This window comes from Staurois parvus, unplaced genomic scaffold (assembly GCF_062004578.1).
Source record: "Staurois parvus isolate SC_StPar_1 unplaced genomic scaffold, SC_StPar_1.0 ptg001045l, whole genome shotgun sequence".
NCBI lineage: Eukaryota > Metazoa > Chordata > Amphibia > Anura > Ranidae > Staurois > Staurois parvus.
The window spans coordinates 3,672,187-3,690,335 of NW_028318841.1; the positions used below are offsets into that span (position 1 = coordinate 3,672,187).

Here is an 18,149-nt window from a genome sequence, read left to right on the forward strand (position 1 = left end):
ATCCCCTACGGATTCCCTCAATTTTCAGGGATTTCCTTTCACTTCCTGATTTGGCTATGGGACAGGAATTGAAGGGAATTCTCTCCAACAGGACACAGATGGGAAAAAATAAACTGACAGGAATTATGACCTTCCCCTATTCTATCCAAAATGAAAAAAAAAAGTTTTGCTTATAGCTCTACTTTACAATTGTTATCTGGAAATGTTGACATCAACATTGCCCCAAATACCCTATATATCTAAAACACTGATAGTAGCTGATTAAATCTCTGCTCATTATCTGAACTCCACCCTCTTTTCTGCCAAACACCAACCCGATCAATCCTCAGAAATTGTTGGGATAATACTACAACATTCAGGTTTCAGGATTCTGAAAATCTGTATTGTACTTTCAAAACAGCAATAGTATCAATGAATATGTTCAGCAAATGTTGCAGAAATGTAAAACAAAGAAAAATGACGATACTATACAATTCCATCTCTGTAAAATAAATAGTATTACCACTTTTTAATCAATACAGAAAACAAAAAACTAAAAAATAATACTTGCATACAGAGTTGGCATTTAAAATGATTCAGGCACTTGCACATATACAGTACATTACAGTAGAGGTACGCACTTTATTCAAAAAGTACAATGCACAGTGGAAGCAAATGTTTTGTGGGCTGGAAGAGTACTCATGGGAATGATGCCTGTGAGTTCATTTGGATTTAGAGACGTCAAAGCAGCTGTGACATCCCTGAGGTGCTCAGAATGCAGTTTAACAATTGTCTCAGATTTCACAACATAGTTTGGGTACTAAGAAAACAACATCAGATCTCATTTGGATCCCCTCGGGTGATTATTAATGCCTGTGTGTGCCAAACAAAAACCTTTTGCAAGATTAAAGAGACTCTGTTTTCAGGATCCATGTACAGTACTTGTAGAACTACCCCTTCTGGAGTTGCAGACGTTTGGGTCCCCCTATAGTCCTGCACAGCCAGGCAACATCCATTTCCACACAGACTTGCGTCTACGAGTCAGTAACCAGTCCTTGAGCTTGTTTTGAAGTTTTATCAGGGGAATTGAACTTGGATGGGGTAAGGGGTGCATGGGATGTCCAATGGAACCAAGAAACTGAGGACAACATCCTGCAACAATTTACAACTCTGTACAGTAAAGCAGTTTCGTTTGGAGAGGTAGCCAGCATCTCTTGTTGCACGACCCCAGACCCAAGTTAAATCCTCTTCTTTACCCAGCTGTCTGGAGGAATCCCTGAGCAGGAGATCCAGTGTCTGCCACAAATTTGTGAAACAGACCTGGATGGCAGGCTAATCCAGCTTCCCACTAGAGTGCTTCCTTCCCCTTTCTGGCCAAGGGGGTTCAGGTTTACTCACTTAATCCTTCTCCTGTGCAATTGGTGGGTTGGTGGCTGCTACCAAGCGTTCTAGCTGGGCAGCTCCTTCCCTGCTACACAAGTGGTCCTTGCTCTGGGGGCCAGGTGAAGGTCTGAGCTTTCTTCCTTCCAAGCTCCACTGCCTGTAAGTGAGCCCCTCTCCTATCTGGGCCCTCTCTCAGGCTCCCCTCTTTAGTCTCATATCCTCTCTATATTCTACCCAAACGCTCCTCCCATTCTCGTGCTGCTGAGGAGGCTCCCTTACTCTTAAAGGTTGTCCCGGCCCTTTGCCAAGCCTCCTGTTGGGGATTGGCCAGGATCCTCCAAGAGTACAGACTAGCCACTTCTCAGATACACCCACTGCTTCTAGAGCTTTCTCCAAAGTTCTAGAGCAGGGGGAAATTCCAGAGGGCTGGTTTGCAGAGCCTCTCAGCTCTGACCATAATTTTACCCCTGCTAGCTATCACACCCAGGCTGCTACTCAGCCCTCCTTGCTAACAATTGGCGTCTAGCTCCACCTAGCTGACTAGGAGGGTCCTACATACTCTAACAAAAGTGTCTTTATAAAATACATGTATTATACTTACCAGTATAATACATGTATTTTATAAACACATGTATTATACTTACCAGTACTCTTCCAGTGAGTCCAATCATTTTTTATGCAAAGGTAGAATTTCCAGTAGCATTTAAAGCTGAGTGCACACGTTCAGTTTTTATTGTTCAACCAGAGGGTCAAAAGAAAAAACATGACAGATCTCACAACGATGTGGATGCAGGGATCTCTCTATTCTTCTATTGTTCTCTGACACTGCGGGAACCCCCTATCAGAATACACTGATCAGTGCCTGAAACCATTGACTGCATGCACTGATCAAATGCTGGTTTTCCAGGATGACCATTTGTCAGAATCCAGTCATAAGATTGGCTTCTGTTGTTACACACTGTCCAAAATTCGTCCAGTTCCTGCTGAATTGGCTGCTATTTGGTTTGTGTATACTCTGCTTAACACTTCCTAAGGGACTCCTACCATACAAGGCAGCAGGATGATTGAATTTACCAGAAGCAGTACTGGAGACACAGTTTTCAGAATCCATGTAGTTAGCAAAAGTGATTCTTTGAAATTCACACATCATACTTAACAGTACTTCTTGAAGTGAATCCAATCTCCTTTCTTTTGCAAAGGTAGAAGTGTTAGTAGAATCTTCAGCATCTGACACTTCTTATGGGACCCCCTAACCCCATTGCAGTAGGAAATATGGATTGACAGGAGGCAGTACTGCTAAATATAATGCATACATTTAAAGCTTAACTCAATTTTTCCCTTTCACTTCAGATAGTTTGTTATGACCAAGCTGGCCCAAACAAACTATTTCCTTATTTATTGCTACGGTCAGTCATCACTGTATAAACTGTCAGTTACATACAATATGCAGCACTGTGTTCCAGCAGCGGTACGAGGACTATCAAGTCTGCTACCAGAACAAAATCAAGTCAGGATGAGAGCTTCTTAGTCATTCACAGGAAGCCTTTTATATTTATTAATAAAACAAGGCTTTCTCTGAATGGCTGAGGTGGAGGTCATGACATCACCAGTCCACCTCTCCACCTCAGCCAATCAAAGGAAGCCTTGTATTCACTGATAAAAAATACAAGGCTTCCTGTGAATGACTGAGAAACTCTCATTTGATTTTATTCAGGCAGATGATGGGCAGCACAGTGGCCCATTACCGCCCCTTTTAAAGAATACAGACCCGGGCAGCACAGTGGCTAAATGGTTAGCACTTCCACCTGGCAGTACTAGGGTCGTTGGTTCGAATCCCAACCACGGCACCACCTGCCTGGAGTTTGCATGTTCTCCTTGTGCCTGCGAGGGTTTACTCCGGTTTCCTCCCACACTGCAAAAACATGTTGGTAGGTTAATTGGCTCCTGTCTAAATTGGCCCTAGTATGCGTATGTATGAATGTAAGTTAGGGACTTTAGATTGTATGCCCCTTGAAGGTTAGGGACTGATGTGAATGTACAATATATATGTAAAGTGCTGTGTAAATTGACGGCGCTATATAAGTACCTGTAATAAATAAAAAGATGGCAAGTCCTCATACTGCTGCCAGAATGTGTGTAGCTATTGCTACATACAGTTTATGCAGCACTGACAACAGCCACAGCAATTAGTAAAGGAAATGTCTTGTTTGGGCCAGCTTGATCCATGCAAACTATTTAAAGTGAAAAGAAAGATGGAGTTAGGTTTTAAATACATGTATACATTATACTTACCAGTACTTCTTCCAGTCAATCCATATTTCCTACTGCCTTGGGGTTAGGGGGCCCTTAACAAGTGGCAGATACTGAAGATTCTACTGGCACTTCTACCTTTGCAAAAGAAAGAAGAATGAATTCACTGCAAGAAGTTCTGGTAAATATAATGTGTGAATTTCAAAGAAAAAACGTTTGCTAAATACATGGATTCTTAAAACAGTGTCTCTTTAAGGTTGCAAGTTACGCAAAAAGATTTTTGTTTGGTACTCACAGCCATTTATAATCTCAGTTTATACAGCGCTGACAGCAGCTGCAGCAATTAGTAAAGGAAATACTTTGAGCCAGCTTGGCTCAAACAAACTATTTAAAGTGAAAGGAAAGATGGAGTTAGACATTAAGGAGACACTTTCGTTAGAATACACAGATTTTGAAAACAGTGCCTCTTTAAACGTACAAGTCCACCAAAAATATTTCTGTATGGCTAACAGCTAAAGTAACGACTGTTTAAAATCATAAGCATCTACTTTAAACAGTCGCTGTCATTAGGATACATCTCTGAACACACTGCTCTTCCTGGAGGCAGAGGCTTTATGCACTATGTAAGGCACAGAGGGGGTTAATGCAGGCACTGGCATTGGCTAGCATAGGCATGTAATCCTTTCCACCTTCTATATAGAGCCACAGCTCAAAAACTAGTTTGAAAGAAACATAAGCAAATGCCGAGTACTTTATGAAGTGCAGCATATACAAAGGATGGTGGAAGCTGATCTTCACAGCTATGTGAGCTTGCTGGACATTCCATTACAAAATCAGGGGCATTACTACAGTATAGAGTTATTAATATGGCCGTTTCTCACTAAATTTGTTGATTCAATTGTCCTAAAATTTAAGCAAAAGCATTTCAGTGGAAATGCTATACTAAATTTAATGGGGTGCCTCTCTGAACCTTTAGTCATATAGTAGGTGTCCTTTTGACCATTTAGTTTGGTTGTATTAAAAGGACTATGCTATTTGTTTTATTTTTCAGTTGGTTGAACTTTTACTTTTTCACCCTGACTAGCTATGACATTGTCTTTCTTTTCACTCAACAGGCATGGAGGAGTATGTGGTTCTCTCATGCCAAGATCCAATGTGCTGTGGTGACGACACCTATTAAGGAAGACTACACTTTCATGACTATCACTCCAGTATCCACTAGGCACGGCTCTGATTTTGGAGTTGTGCTCCCGCTGGGCAGCAAATCATTGTTATACAGTATATTTGACACATTTACCCAAATAGATGAGCTACGTAATAGAACATACAATCCTTATAAATCTCATAATTACATAATGTCACTGATTTGTTTTCACAATAACAGTGATTTTGTGAATGATTTTGTAAATGATTGCAAGTGCAGCAGTGCCCAAACAGATTGAACACATAGCGTCTATATGGGAAGTGTGTACAGCAAGCTTGCAAAGCATTTTGGTAAGGGCTCATGTACACGGGGTGTTTGGAAAACTCTTCTGAATGATGGAAACTGACTGCTGGAAAACGTAAGTTAAAAAACATCAGTTTAGCCGCGTTTGCATACCGTGTTTATGTGCGTTTGCATTTAGAAGCGTTTTTAAAAGATAACCTCAGAAGACCTTCCCAAATGCCCAGAATGCACTGAAAAATAGTAAAAAATTTACTATTTGAGACATTTTGAGAGGAATAGGGAGAGCAGAAGCAGAGAACAGTATGCATTGAGATTACCTATCTTTTCTGGTTGTATTCACTATGGATCCCATCATGAGCATAATGCAGCACGTTCTACCATTTTTTTCCTTCACACGAAACCTGGAACTGACTGCGCTGGTGTACCAGGTCCATTTGAATACATGGAAAACACTTTGCATGCATTTCTGATGATGAAAAAAGGCTCTGGACAGCATCATGGAACAGTTAAAACACGCTTCTAAACGAAAACACTTACAAACGTGGTTAACTGCGTTTACAAGCATTTACACACGTTTACAAGCATTTGGCATTTGAAATACTGGTAAAATCCACTCCTGAATGCAAGTTTGGTGTGTTCAAAAAAATGATTGTAAACTCAACTGCTTGTAAACGACTATGTGTACATGGACACATAGGAATCCACTCCTGGATGCAAGTTTGGTGTGTTCAAAAAAATGATTGTAAACTCAACTGCCTGTAAACAACTATGTGTACATGGACACATAGGAAAACATTAGGGAGAGTTCAGGGGCTGCTGAAAAAAACGCTGAACAGCTCCTGAACGTTAGTTTAGGAGCTGCAGTGTACATGAGCCCTAAGCATCACTTTAGTTCCAGCAGCTTTTTTAAAGTTTTATAAAGGCTTCAACAAAGCTGCTTGTAGTTTGATGAAAGTTTTACAAACGCTTGCTGTACATACTACTCTTATACAAGGTGAAGGTCCTTCTGAGCAAGGCATAAATCTCTTAACTAGCATTTCTCAACTTCAGCCCTCAAGTAACCCCGAGTAATCATATTTTCAGGATTTCCTCAGAGCTGTTGATCATCAAGACAAGTTGATGTAGAGCTAAAGGCAAAACCTTTTTTTCCCCTAATTTTAGCTACAGTAAAGGAGGGGTATAAGTCAGTCAATGTTTTGCCATCTGTATCCCATTTGGGAAGTTTCCTTCACTTCCTGTTACAGTTGAGGCAACCCATTGGAAGATTTCCCCTCTACTACTGTCCCCCCCCACAAAAAAAAAATAAATTAAAAGATTGGGATTTTCTTTTACTTTCACATTCGGTGATAACAATAAACATGGCAAATCTGCCCAGCGGGGGTGATTGTGGCCGTATTAGGCTGCTTTCACACTGATCAGTTTTTCTTCCACTTTTGCGTAAAAAAAAAAGCGGAAGAAAAATGTGTGACCATGTATTCCTATGGAACTCTTCACACTGATCCACTGCGGGTCCAGCTTTTAAAATCCTGCCTGCTGCATGTTTGGTGCAGGTTTGGTTAAAAAAACGCACCAAAAATGCACCTCCCCAATTGAGATCAATGGAAAATGCAGCAAAAATGCACCAGCGTTGCATTTTTAAGCCACATGTCCTGTAAAAAACGCACTGCAAACGTGGTAAAAACACGGCAAAAATGCATATACGCTTTTTCTATGGATCACTGTGAAAGTAGCCTTAGTGCAATTGCAACAAGAACAATCAAGCACTGTCCATGATACTTTTTTTATTTGCACTAACCTCCAAATTTTAAGGACACGCTTTCAGGGTGTACTCCTTTCTTCAAGGTCCAAGCCATATTAAAAGAACACAAAGGGAGATGTTAACTAGAACTGGTGCACTCAGAATCTGCTGCAGCTGTGCATGGTAGCCAATCAGCTTCTAACGCTTCAACGTCAGCTTGTTCAATTAAACTTTGGCAATAAAGCCTGAAAGCTGAATGGTTTCTATGCAGAACTGCACCAGATTTTGCTCCACTTTAAGTACATAACCCCCATGGTTTTATCAGAATGTTAAATAGGACAATCTCTGAAGAAAAAAAGGCACAAACAAACATACACAGCAATAGTAGGGCACAGTCAGCAATAAAAATCAGTCAGGTGTTCCAGTCCCTCTTCACGCTACTCAAAGCTATAAAAATGTTTTGCCTCAGTTATCTATCAATCATCTGTGCAGATAAAGGAAAACATGATCTGTTAAAGATACCCTAGGACCTGCATTATGAAACACTTCCCATATAAGTTATGGGTGATGTTATGAGTGCTTTCTATTTTATTTAAAGGGAAACCTCTTAAATTAGGGAGTTAAAGAATGTTTATCGTGAAAAATATTGTATTCTGTAGACAGTCAACAAAGTCTTTTTCAACCAGGGTCCCGAGGCACCCTATGGTGGCTTCTGGGTTTTTCAGGGGTGCCTTGACAAAATGTCTAAAAATTTCCCCAAACTGCCCAAAAATTGTGTACAAGCCAGCAGGCGGATCAAGCTTGCCTTTTTGTTACACAAAGCCATAAGTTTTCATTGTACAACATTACAGCCTTGGGCACTGTGTGGGCCAGCCGCCAGCATCCTAGCAACTGCTGATGTCATCAGTTGATAAGGAGAATGTCTGTCACCTGCACAGCATCCTAGTTTGACCCCTCACCCCTCTCTTTCAGCACTGGGGACACATTAGCAGCATGATAGAGAGAAAATTAGTGAGCAAAATGCAGGAATATAGTCAGTGCCAGTGTGCAAAAATGTATTTGCTTTGCAAGAATAGATCATCTCTATTGTTGGGTGTCCTACGTGTGTGGATACCACGGCTATATGTAAAACTATTAGGGGTGACTCAAAATTGTGCATAATTGTAAAGGGTACCTTGACTGGAAAAAGGTTGAGAAACACTGAGATAACATACCTATTGATAGCATTGTGTATACTAGATTGTTTATTTGAAATAAACATGCCTTCTATTTTTCTATATATTCACATGCAGACCAAGGTGTCCAGCAAAAGTGACAGTTATAGGGGTTGGGACAAACTAAAAAGCACTAGATGAACTTATATTAGGTAGGTTTTATTTACATGGTTTACTCCTTGCAAAGAAAAAATGTTGTAACAAGTTCAGGCACCTCTGTATTTTTTTTCATTCTGTCATTATCATTTTTGATGGATAGCTTAGTCTGCAGTTCAATGCAGGGAAAAATAAATAAAAACATGTCAAATAAAATGATTTCATATACACTATTATTGCAATCATTACCACATATACCTATCGGAATACAAATCTTTTCGGAATAGTGGTCTTTCAATACACAATGCCTGAGGCCCCTATTCAGGAACCTTGCTCTTCTGCCTCAGGATTGATCATAATTGTTTGTTTTAGTCAATTAAAAAAAAGCTTATAAAAACCAGATTAATTTAAGTAAAGTTACATAAAGACAAGATTTTTCTAGTGCTCCAGTGGACCCTATTTTAATCAGCAAAGTGCAAGGTTCCAGTTACCGGATTCACCTCCTTTTGTTCTTCCACTAAAGGGACTTTCCACTTTTAATGCAGAAAGCACCTATAATAACAGATCTATACATATTCATGAATACTGCTATTTTGTTATTACTATACATAATTATATACCAAGTATACATTAGCAGTAACAGTTCTCAATACAATCCCAACAGAGATTGCAATTGCAGAATATTTTCTCAGCGGTAATTTTTTGTCCCCTGGAAAAAAGCCTCCTGTGGTTCTGCTAACACAGAACATGTCTTTTTCCTACTGATCAAATTAAAAACAGAAGTCTGCGTTGGGTTATTCCTGAGACAGGTAAAAGTTTAGTTCTGTTATTTTGCTGTTGCAGAGCGATTATTCAGCTGCAGTCCCGCTGATGGCACAAAAGACATGTAGAGAATTCTGCATCCAGGAAGAATTACTGTTGTATTCTTGATACATCTGTAAGCAGAAAATTGCAAAGATCATATGATTACGATGCTGTCAAATGCTATGCAATAAATAACATTTGTATGAGTTACTGAAATTACCTTCACAGCTGTCCAACGGAAGCATTAAAAAAAATGACAAAGTTATAACAAACAGTGTATTTCATTCCGTTTTACATCACTGCAGATATTACAACGAGATCACAGTTTCTAGTTGTCCCTAGTTTAATTAGGTTTGCTTCCATACAATTAGGAGGGTCCACATGTGAGACTTTAGTAAGGCAATAATTTCTGGAGGAAGGCAAAAGTCTGGCTTGGGTTGTGTCCAGGATTAGACCCAGATACTCTAACAGTATAGGGGAAGGAGGGCATACTTTGTAAAGTTGATGAACCAGAAAAACGTATAAAGAAACTGAATAGTACTTTTTACGTTTGCAGACAAGGGAGTCTTTCAGCAGAAGGTAGTCCAAGTACCCTATGAATGCCCTGGGTCCGCAGAAGAGAAAAAAACAGGGAAATGTGTTTTGTGAACACTCAGGATGCAGAGGAGAATTTTAATGGTACAGTTGTGTTCAAAATAATAGCAGTGTGTTGAAAAAAGTGAAGAAAGCTCAAAATCCTGCTAATAGCTTTTATTTCCATACACACAAATGCATTGGGAACACTACACATTCTATTCCAAATCAAAACATGAAGAAAAATATATCAAATTTGTGGTGTTCTTCTAAGAAAATTGAAGAAAAGTGATTATTAGACTGTTCAAAAAAATAGCAGTGTTTGTATTCTTCTTTACAAACTCAAACATTCACTATATAAACTGAAAAATGTTTGAAGATTTTGCTTTCCTTTGAATCATTTAATTAATATTTAGTTGTATAAGCACTGTTTCTGAGAACTGCTGTACATCTGTGTTGCATGGAGTCAACCAGCTTCTGGCACCTGTGAACAGGTATTCCAGCTCAGGATGATTTGACTACATTCCACAGTTCTTCTCTATTTTTTGGTTTTGCTTCAAAAACTGCATTTTTGATGTCACCCCACAAGTTTTCTATTGGATTAAGATCCGGGGCTTGGGCTGGCCACTCCATAACGTCAATCTTGTTGGTCTGGAACCAAGATGTTGCACAATTACTGGTGTGTTTGGGGTCGTTGTCTTGTTGGAACACCCATTTCAAGGGCATTTCCTCTTCAGTATAAGGCAGCATGACCTCTTCAAGTATTCTGATGTATTCAAACTGATCCATGATCCCTGCTATGCGATAAATAGGCCCAACACCGTAGTATGAGAAACATCCCCATATCATGATGCTTGCGCAACCATGCTTCACTGTCTTCACAGTGTACTGTGGCTTGAATTCAGTGTTTGGGGGTCGTCTGACAAACTGTCTCCGGCCACTAGACCCAAAAAGAACAATCTTACTTTCATCAGTCTACAAAATGTTGCGCCATTTCTCTTTAGGCCAGTCAATGTGCTCTTTGGCAAATTGTGACCTCTTCAGCACATGTCTTTTTTTCAACAGTGGGACTTTGCGGGGGCTTCTTGCAGATAGCTTGGCTTCACATAGGCATCTTCTAATTGTAACAGTACTCACAGGTAACTTTAGACCTTCTTTGATCTTCCTGGAGCTGATTGTTGGCTGAGTCCTTGCCATTTTGGCTATTCTTCTATCCATTCGAATGGTAGTTTTTCGCTTTCTTCCACGTCTTTCAGGTTTTGGTTGCCATTTTAAAGCATTTGCGATCATTTTAGCTGAGCAGCCTATCATTTTCTGCACTTCTTTATATGTTTTCCCCTCTCCAATCAACTTTTTAATCAAGGTACGCTGTTCTTCTGAACAATGTCTGGAACGACCCATTTTCCTCAGAATTGCAGAGAGAAATGCACTGTAACCAGCATGTACAACATTTGCTGCCTTCCTTCCTTAAATAAGGGCAATAATTGCCACCTGTTTTTCAAAGAATGAATGACAATAGAACTCACTAATAGAACTCCACACTGCTATTATTTTGAACATGCCCCTTTCAATTAGTGATTCAATTACACAGAATCAGCAGCATGCATGTCATGACTGTTGGGTCTGTTGGATTTCTATTACTCTACTACACCTGCTAGTAAATTATTTGCCATGTAGAAATATAATTTCTACCAAAAACAGTGATTGATCAGGTTAGTGATGTCTGACCGCTATTATTTTGAACACAACTGTAGCTAAAAATTGGAAGTGCTGGTCTTCCACAAACAGCAGAAATCATTGATCTGAAGGTAGATGAAGATGTGGCAATAGGTATCTTGTATGTCTATTGATCTCAGAAATTCCCTTTCTCTGAGATAATCAATGACAGATCTTGCTGATTCCATATGGAATTTTGGTACAGAATAAAACCATTTAGAGATTTTAAGTTCAATATGGGGAGGATGTCCCCATTTGGTTTGCGAACCATGAATAGGTTTGAATAAAAACCTTAGACCTTCATTTTGAAGAGGGCATCTGGACAGGCTTGGTGGACTGAGGGGCCCAAGGCTTATGACAAAAGGAAGTACTAAGCCTTGATTTTGGGGTTGAAACCTGGGGAGAGCGAAAAGACCTTTTTCAATGAGTATTGGTAGTAGCTGTAGGAGTAGGAGACTTAGGATTTTTCTTGTGGGGTAAGAACACCTTTGCCCTAGTGAAAGTACCCTGTGGAAGACTCACACATTGCACAAAGATGCCTGGGCAAGAGCCTTCAGGAAAGCCCAGTGCCCAAGGACACATTACAGGCCAGGCCTGCTTCTTCTCCTCAATAGGATCCAAGTACGGTTTCCATGACAATGCTGAGGATTAGCCAATCCAGAAAGCTGCAAAATAAGCCCCATCTGGATCTTCAGTAACTGAAGAAGCGTACTAGAAGAAAAAGAACCTGCAATAAAATTAAGAAAAGGTTTTGCTTCTCTCAGAGGAAAGAAGATGTCCGTTCTCATGGGACACTAGCAAGAAAAAAAAACACCTAAGGCATGCCAGGAGTGGAAGGGGCTATACTGGGTTGTCCTTACAGCTTTTGATTGCCAGTGTCCAGTCTCTTGAAGGCAGCAGCAAAACCCAATGTACCAGAATTACTTAAGTTATGATTAAAAAAGTGATCCTACTTTGAGATAACTCATTCATGGATTACCTGGCAAATGAGTGCTTTAATTTAGGAGTATAAAAGGAAAATAGTGGCCTTGTTCAAAGCAATCAGCCTAACTTACACCAGACAAAACTGCTTTGGGCTGCATGACTGCTTGGGAAAAGAAAAAGAGCACCAAACAACTTGCACTTTAACATAATCCATCTTTTCTTTGCTAATGCTAACTGTTGCATGTTGTCACATTTACAGTTAACCAGGGTTAAAAATTATGAATGATGATCAGCATTAGCCTCTTACAATTCCTGCAGTTTTAATTCGGAGGAAGACACCCCTCCCCCAACTCCTTCCTGACAAATAGGAAAATAAATTCCTTCCAAGGGCAGTTAGATAAATTCCCTGGATCAACATATTGCCATCTTAGCCTTTAGAAATGACATATTTGGCTTTGATTAGTTGCAAAATAATCAAAGCCAAATATGTCATTTCTAAAGGCTAAGGCTAAAATCATCTTTCGTTGTTGCTATTTCATGTGCTACATCTTAAAGCAGAACTTCAGCCAAAAGAAAACAACATAACATGGATAGCTCATTAAAATGTTAACAGAACAAAACTAGCTTTTGGCTGCAATATTCAGCTTCAGTTCAGAGAATTCTCCCACAGTACATCTTTTTGCTTTTAGCTGTCCTCAGTATGATGGTCTGTATCATTCAATCCACTTCCTCTGAGCCCAGGGCATCCTGAACTCATGCCAATCTGTGACTTGACAGTGAAAGCAGAAGCAGCTCGATGACGAACACAGCGCACTGTCACTCTCTCTTACTATCAGCATGCTCCTCATCAGCACATGGACCGCTTGGCTCGTTGAGCTGCTACTTGTGCAGTTATTTTCTGTTACGCTCTGGGCTTTTTTTCAGCGGGAACATGGGGGAATGCAGTTCTGGCACCTCCAGCACTGAATATATGTAATGACAAGGGGTGTGGGATGTGCTGGAAGGCTATTGATTCTGGCTGCTGGGGGATCTATTGTCACTGGTGGAGATCTGTTTTTGCATGGTGGTCTATTGTTGCTGGTGGGGATTTATTGTTGCTGGAGGGGATCTACTGTTGAGGGAGGAGTCTATTGTTGCTGACTGCTGGAGAGTCTATTGCTGCTGGCTGCTGCTGGGAGATCTGTTGTTGCTGATGGGGGTCTATTGTTGCTGGGTAGTAGTTTGTTGCTGGCTGCAGGAGATCTATTTTACTGCTTTTCTTGTTAATAACAAATTTCATATAAATTACATAGCACCACAAAATATTACTTGAATGTGTACTCTCTATAAGGATCAGTACTGGGGGGGTGGGTAGGGGTGGAACCAAGGGACTGTGCTAGAAGGTGCGGGGGGGTGCAGAGACAAGAAGTGATTCAGAAGGGGGGAGTTCCTGCACCTACTTTCTAAGAAAAAAAGCCCTGATTACACTCAAAGCTCCTGTACAGGGACTGCAAGAGTACAGGAATGCAAGAGACTGATACCAGGTCAAAATTCAAGTACCTACACTGCTTGCATTTAATCATGTATTAAACATTACAGACCTGCATTACATTAAATTGTGTCTTTTATCTCTGTCCAACTTTTTATTGATTTTTGCCTTTTTATAAAATGAAACAACCTGCAATAAAATGACTTTTTATATAATCACCCATTCTGGATATCTGCAGACCGATAAGCGTATCCATCATCCATGCTGAATGTTGGAATATACAGTTGATTATTTTTACCTTTGCACTGAAGCTTAATTACTGTTAAACAAACTGTCTTTCTTAGAAAGGGACAGTGTTTTCTTTTCATACTTTGCATATAATTTGAATAGATGAGAGATGATTGAGGGCTCTTGTAATATAAATAAAACAACAGACAACTGTACTATGTTTTACAGGCAAATAAAAAACTTAGTACACCAAAAGACAAGTATTACAACCCTGGCCAAAAGTTTTGAGAATGACAGAAATATTACTTTTCACAAAGTCTGCTGCCTCAGTTTTTATGATGGCAATTTGCATATACTCCAGAATGTTATGAAGAGTGATAAAACGAATTGCAATTAATTGTAAAGTTCCTCTTTGCCATGAAAATTAACTTAATCCCAAGGAAACACATGCAGTCATCATTGCTTTGCACAAAAAAAAGATTCACAGGCAAGGGTATTGCTGCTACTAAGATTGCACCTAAATCAACCATTTATCGGATCATCAAGAACTTCAAGGAGAGAGGTTCAGTTATTGTGAAGAAGGCTTCAGGGTGCCCAAGAAAGTCCAGCAGGCCCAAGGACCATCTTCTAAAGTTGATTCAGCTGAGGGATGGAGGCACCACCAGTGCAGAGCTTGCTCAGGAATGGCAGCAGGTAGGTGTGAGTGCATCTGCACTCAAAGTGAGGTGAACACTTGGAGGATGGCCTGGTGTCAAGAACGGCAGCAAAAGAAGCCACTTCTCTCCAGGAAAAACATCAGGGACAGCCTGATATTCTGCAAAAGGTACAGGGATTGGACTGCTGAGGACTGGGGTAAAGTCATTTTCTCTGATGAATCCCCTTTCCGATTGTTTGGGGCATTCGGAACAAACCTTGTCTGGAGAAGAAAAGGTGAGCGCTACCATCCATCCTGTTTCATGCCAACAATAAAGCATTCTGAAACCATTCATGTGTGGGGTTGCTTCACTCACAATTTTTCCTAAGAACACAGCCATGAATAAAGAATGGTACAAAAACATCCTCCAATAGCAACTTCTCCCAATCATCCAAGAACAGTTTGGTGATGAGCAATGCCTTTTCCAGCATGATGGAGTACCTTGCCATAAGGCAAAAGTGCTAACTAATTGGCTTTGGGAACAAAACATCGAAATGTTTGGTTCATGGCCAAGAAATTCCCCAGATCTTAATCCCATTGAGAACTTGTGGTCAATCCTCAAGAGGCGGGTGAACAAAAGCTTTTTTTTTTTTTTAAAGCTTTTTATAATGTCTGTTTGTGATATATGTATACGATAACAATAAAATACTGTTTTTATGAATTGAAATTTTCTTTGGTATTATACCTCGGGAAGTACATTTATAGTCCCAATTACAAGTGCTGTGTCCATTTCACTTAGTGAACACATGCGGCCGAAGAAAAATTTGACAGTGTCTCTTTACTGGACTTTAAGTTTTATCTCCACAAAGAAAAATCTCCCATTCTTCACAATCATGCCTTATTCATTTCATCAATTTTTGGCAGCACCTACATTTGTGAGCAACTATTTTCAAGGATGAAGCATACGGAGGGCAAAATTAGAACCAAAATATTTGATGAGCACCTTGAGAATCCATTGAGAATTGCTACTACATCCTTCGAACTAGATATCAATGTGTTAGTTTATCAAAATCAGTGTCAAATATCGCACTAGTTTTATGGTGTCCTCTTTTACGAATAAAAAATATTATTAAAAAAAATGTAAAAAGTTTTATTACTCAGATAGGTACATTATCGATATTAGTGATCATTAACTTATCATCTGCCCAACTTTTTCTGCTCTTCAGCTATTCTTATTGTTAGTGTATTTATGTGTGGTCCAAGACAATTCCTCCTTCCAATGTGGTACAGGAAAGTCAAAAGGTTGGATACCCCAGTATTAAAGGGTGAATGGTCAGCTGCTTCCTTGGAGGTTACTTAAGCACTCAGCCAGGTTATGTGCACATGTGTCAACCACTGTGAGTGCAAGATATACTCAGTTATTTGAGTGTTAATGGTGTAGTGTCATTTGTACTATAATTTGTTTCTTGTGTTTTTTTTAAAGTAACCCTATTCTTTGCCTATGAAAAAGGAAAAGTTGCTTCTGTCGCGACCATGACTAGGGGAAAGAAAATTTGTGTAGCTCTAAATTGACATGTCAGAGCCCACATTGAGATGGGCCTGGTAGGTGAATGGAAAAGCTTAGGAGTAAGGAAAAGTGAATATATGCTACTGGGTAGAAGAGAAGGGAAAATTAAGTGACCCTTTTACTTTGTCCTGCATGTGCAAATGAAAGGGTCAATTTCAAGCCTAACTTCAAGTTTTGTTTTACTTTAAATGGTACATTTGGGCCAAGCTGGCCTAAATGAACTATTTCTATTAGGCTAGCCATACATTATACAATTTTCCTATTCAATTTTCTTTAGATTTACTTTCTAGTATGCAGTGCAAATGCCTGCCTGACTGCATACAAATTTAAAATATTTAGGTTTGACCTCATTATATGGTTTTGGTATATCTAAAGAAAAATTGTACAAGAAAATTGTATAATGTATAGACAGCCTTAGTATGAAATGTGGCTGCTGTCAGTGCTATATTATTATTATTATACAGTATTTATATAGCACCAAAAAGTTTGCTCAGCGCTGTACATTATAGTGGGAGACAGTACATGAGACAATACAGTAACAATACAATACACGAGGGGTTCGAGGGCCCTGCTCCTTGGAGTTTACAATCTAGGAGATATAAACTGTATGAAAAATTGGCTACATACTCAGGGCCAGATTAACATAGGGGCTATTGGAGCTGCAGCTCCTGGCCCATACCTTAGTATACGCTCAGCCCAGTGGCATAAGTGAGTCAGGAACGCTGCCCAGCTCTGCTCTGTGTGCAGTTTACACATGAATGATATGTAAATAGCGGGCGACATTGACATAAAAATTGTGTGGCATTGATATGTAAATCGCACACCCTCTGCTGAGCCATGCCTACATGCAGGATGTGAACAAGCCCTGCATATCACCGTCACTGAGCCTGCCATCAGCCTGTACTGCAAAGGTGAGCAGATGGATGGATGCGGGGGACAGGAAACAGAGAAGAGATTACAGTTTGGAGTTCAAATATGAGCAAAGAGGCAGTGTGCAGAGGGGCTGGGGTGCAAAGATGAAAAGAGGCATGTGAAGTGCACTCCTCTCCTCTCAGCACATACTACCTGCTGCTATACACTCCTCTCCTGTACATACTACCCACCACCATACACTCCGCACTCCTCTCCTGTAAATACCACCTTCTTCACCTACACCTCCTCCCTCCACGCCGCCAAACAAGCCTACTTCATAACCCCCATACACACCCTCTCCGCCTGTCCTCGCCGGCTCTTCTCCACCTTCAACTCCCTACTCTCCCCCCCCCCCCACCCCCATCCAGTACCTCACTCACCGCCCACGAGAATGCCATTCACTTCCAAAATAAGATTGACGCAATCCGCAAGAACATTGCCAATGCTTCACCTACCTCCCCACCTAGCCTCCCTCCCACTATAACCCCTCCAACTCTCCCCTCCTCTGACCTCGCAACCGCCCTGTCCCCCACCACACTTAACATCCCACACACTATAACCTCCCCAACACTCCGCTCCTTCAGCCTTGCCACCACTGAGGAGGTCACCAATGTCTTCTCAGAAGCCCGCCTCACCACTTGCCCCCTTGACCCTGTCCCCACACAACTCCTTCGGGCACCCTCCCCCTCCATCTTACGCTCCCTCACCCACATCTTCAATCACTCCCTCTCTACTGGCGCATTCCCCTCCCCCCTAAAGCACACGCACATCACCCCCAAACTCAAAAAACCCTCCCTGGACCCCACTGACCTGAACAACCTTAGACCCATCTCCCTGCTGCCATTCACTTCCAAGCTCCTTGAGCGCTTAGTCTACAATCGCCTAAGTGCCCACCTCACTGACAACAACCTCCTCGATCCACTACAGTCCGGCTTCTGTCCCCTACACTCCACCGAAACCACCCTACTCAAAATCACTAATGACCTGCTAACCACCAAAGCTAATGGCCACTACTCAGTCCTCTTACTCCTTGACCTCTCCGCGGCCTTCGACACAGTTGACCACCCCCTCCTCCTTGATAAACTACACTCCCTCGGCATCAGAGACTCCGCTCTCTCCTGGATCTCCTCCTATCTCTCCCAATGCTCCTTCAGCATTACCTATAACGCCACCACCTCCCCCTCTCTCCCCCTCTCTGTTGGGGTCCCCCAAGGCT

The 18,149-nt window shown here is 40.9% G+C and overlaps 1 protein-coding gene across 2 annotated transcripts in view; it reads right to left on the bottom strand.

The window, feature by feature from the left end:
- Positions 1-478: 478 nt before the first annotated feature.
- Positions 479-18,149, bottom strand: part of DOCK11 (dedicator of cytokinesis 11) — a 318,014-nt gene continuing 300,343 nt past the window's right edge. For both annotated transcript variants that reach the window (XM_089657960.1, XM_089657959.1), the window contains one exon: positions 479-9,042. In XM_089657960.1, the coding sequence (XP_089514086.1) occupies positions 8,956-9,042 (87 nt within the window). In that variant the 3' untranslated portion in view covers positions 479-8,955. The remainder of the gene's footprint in view (positions 9,043-18,149) is intronic.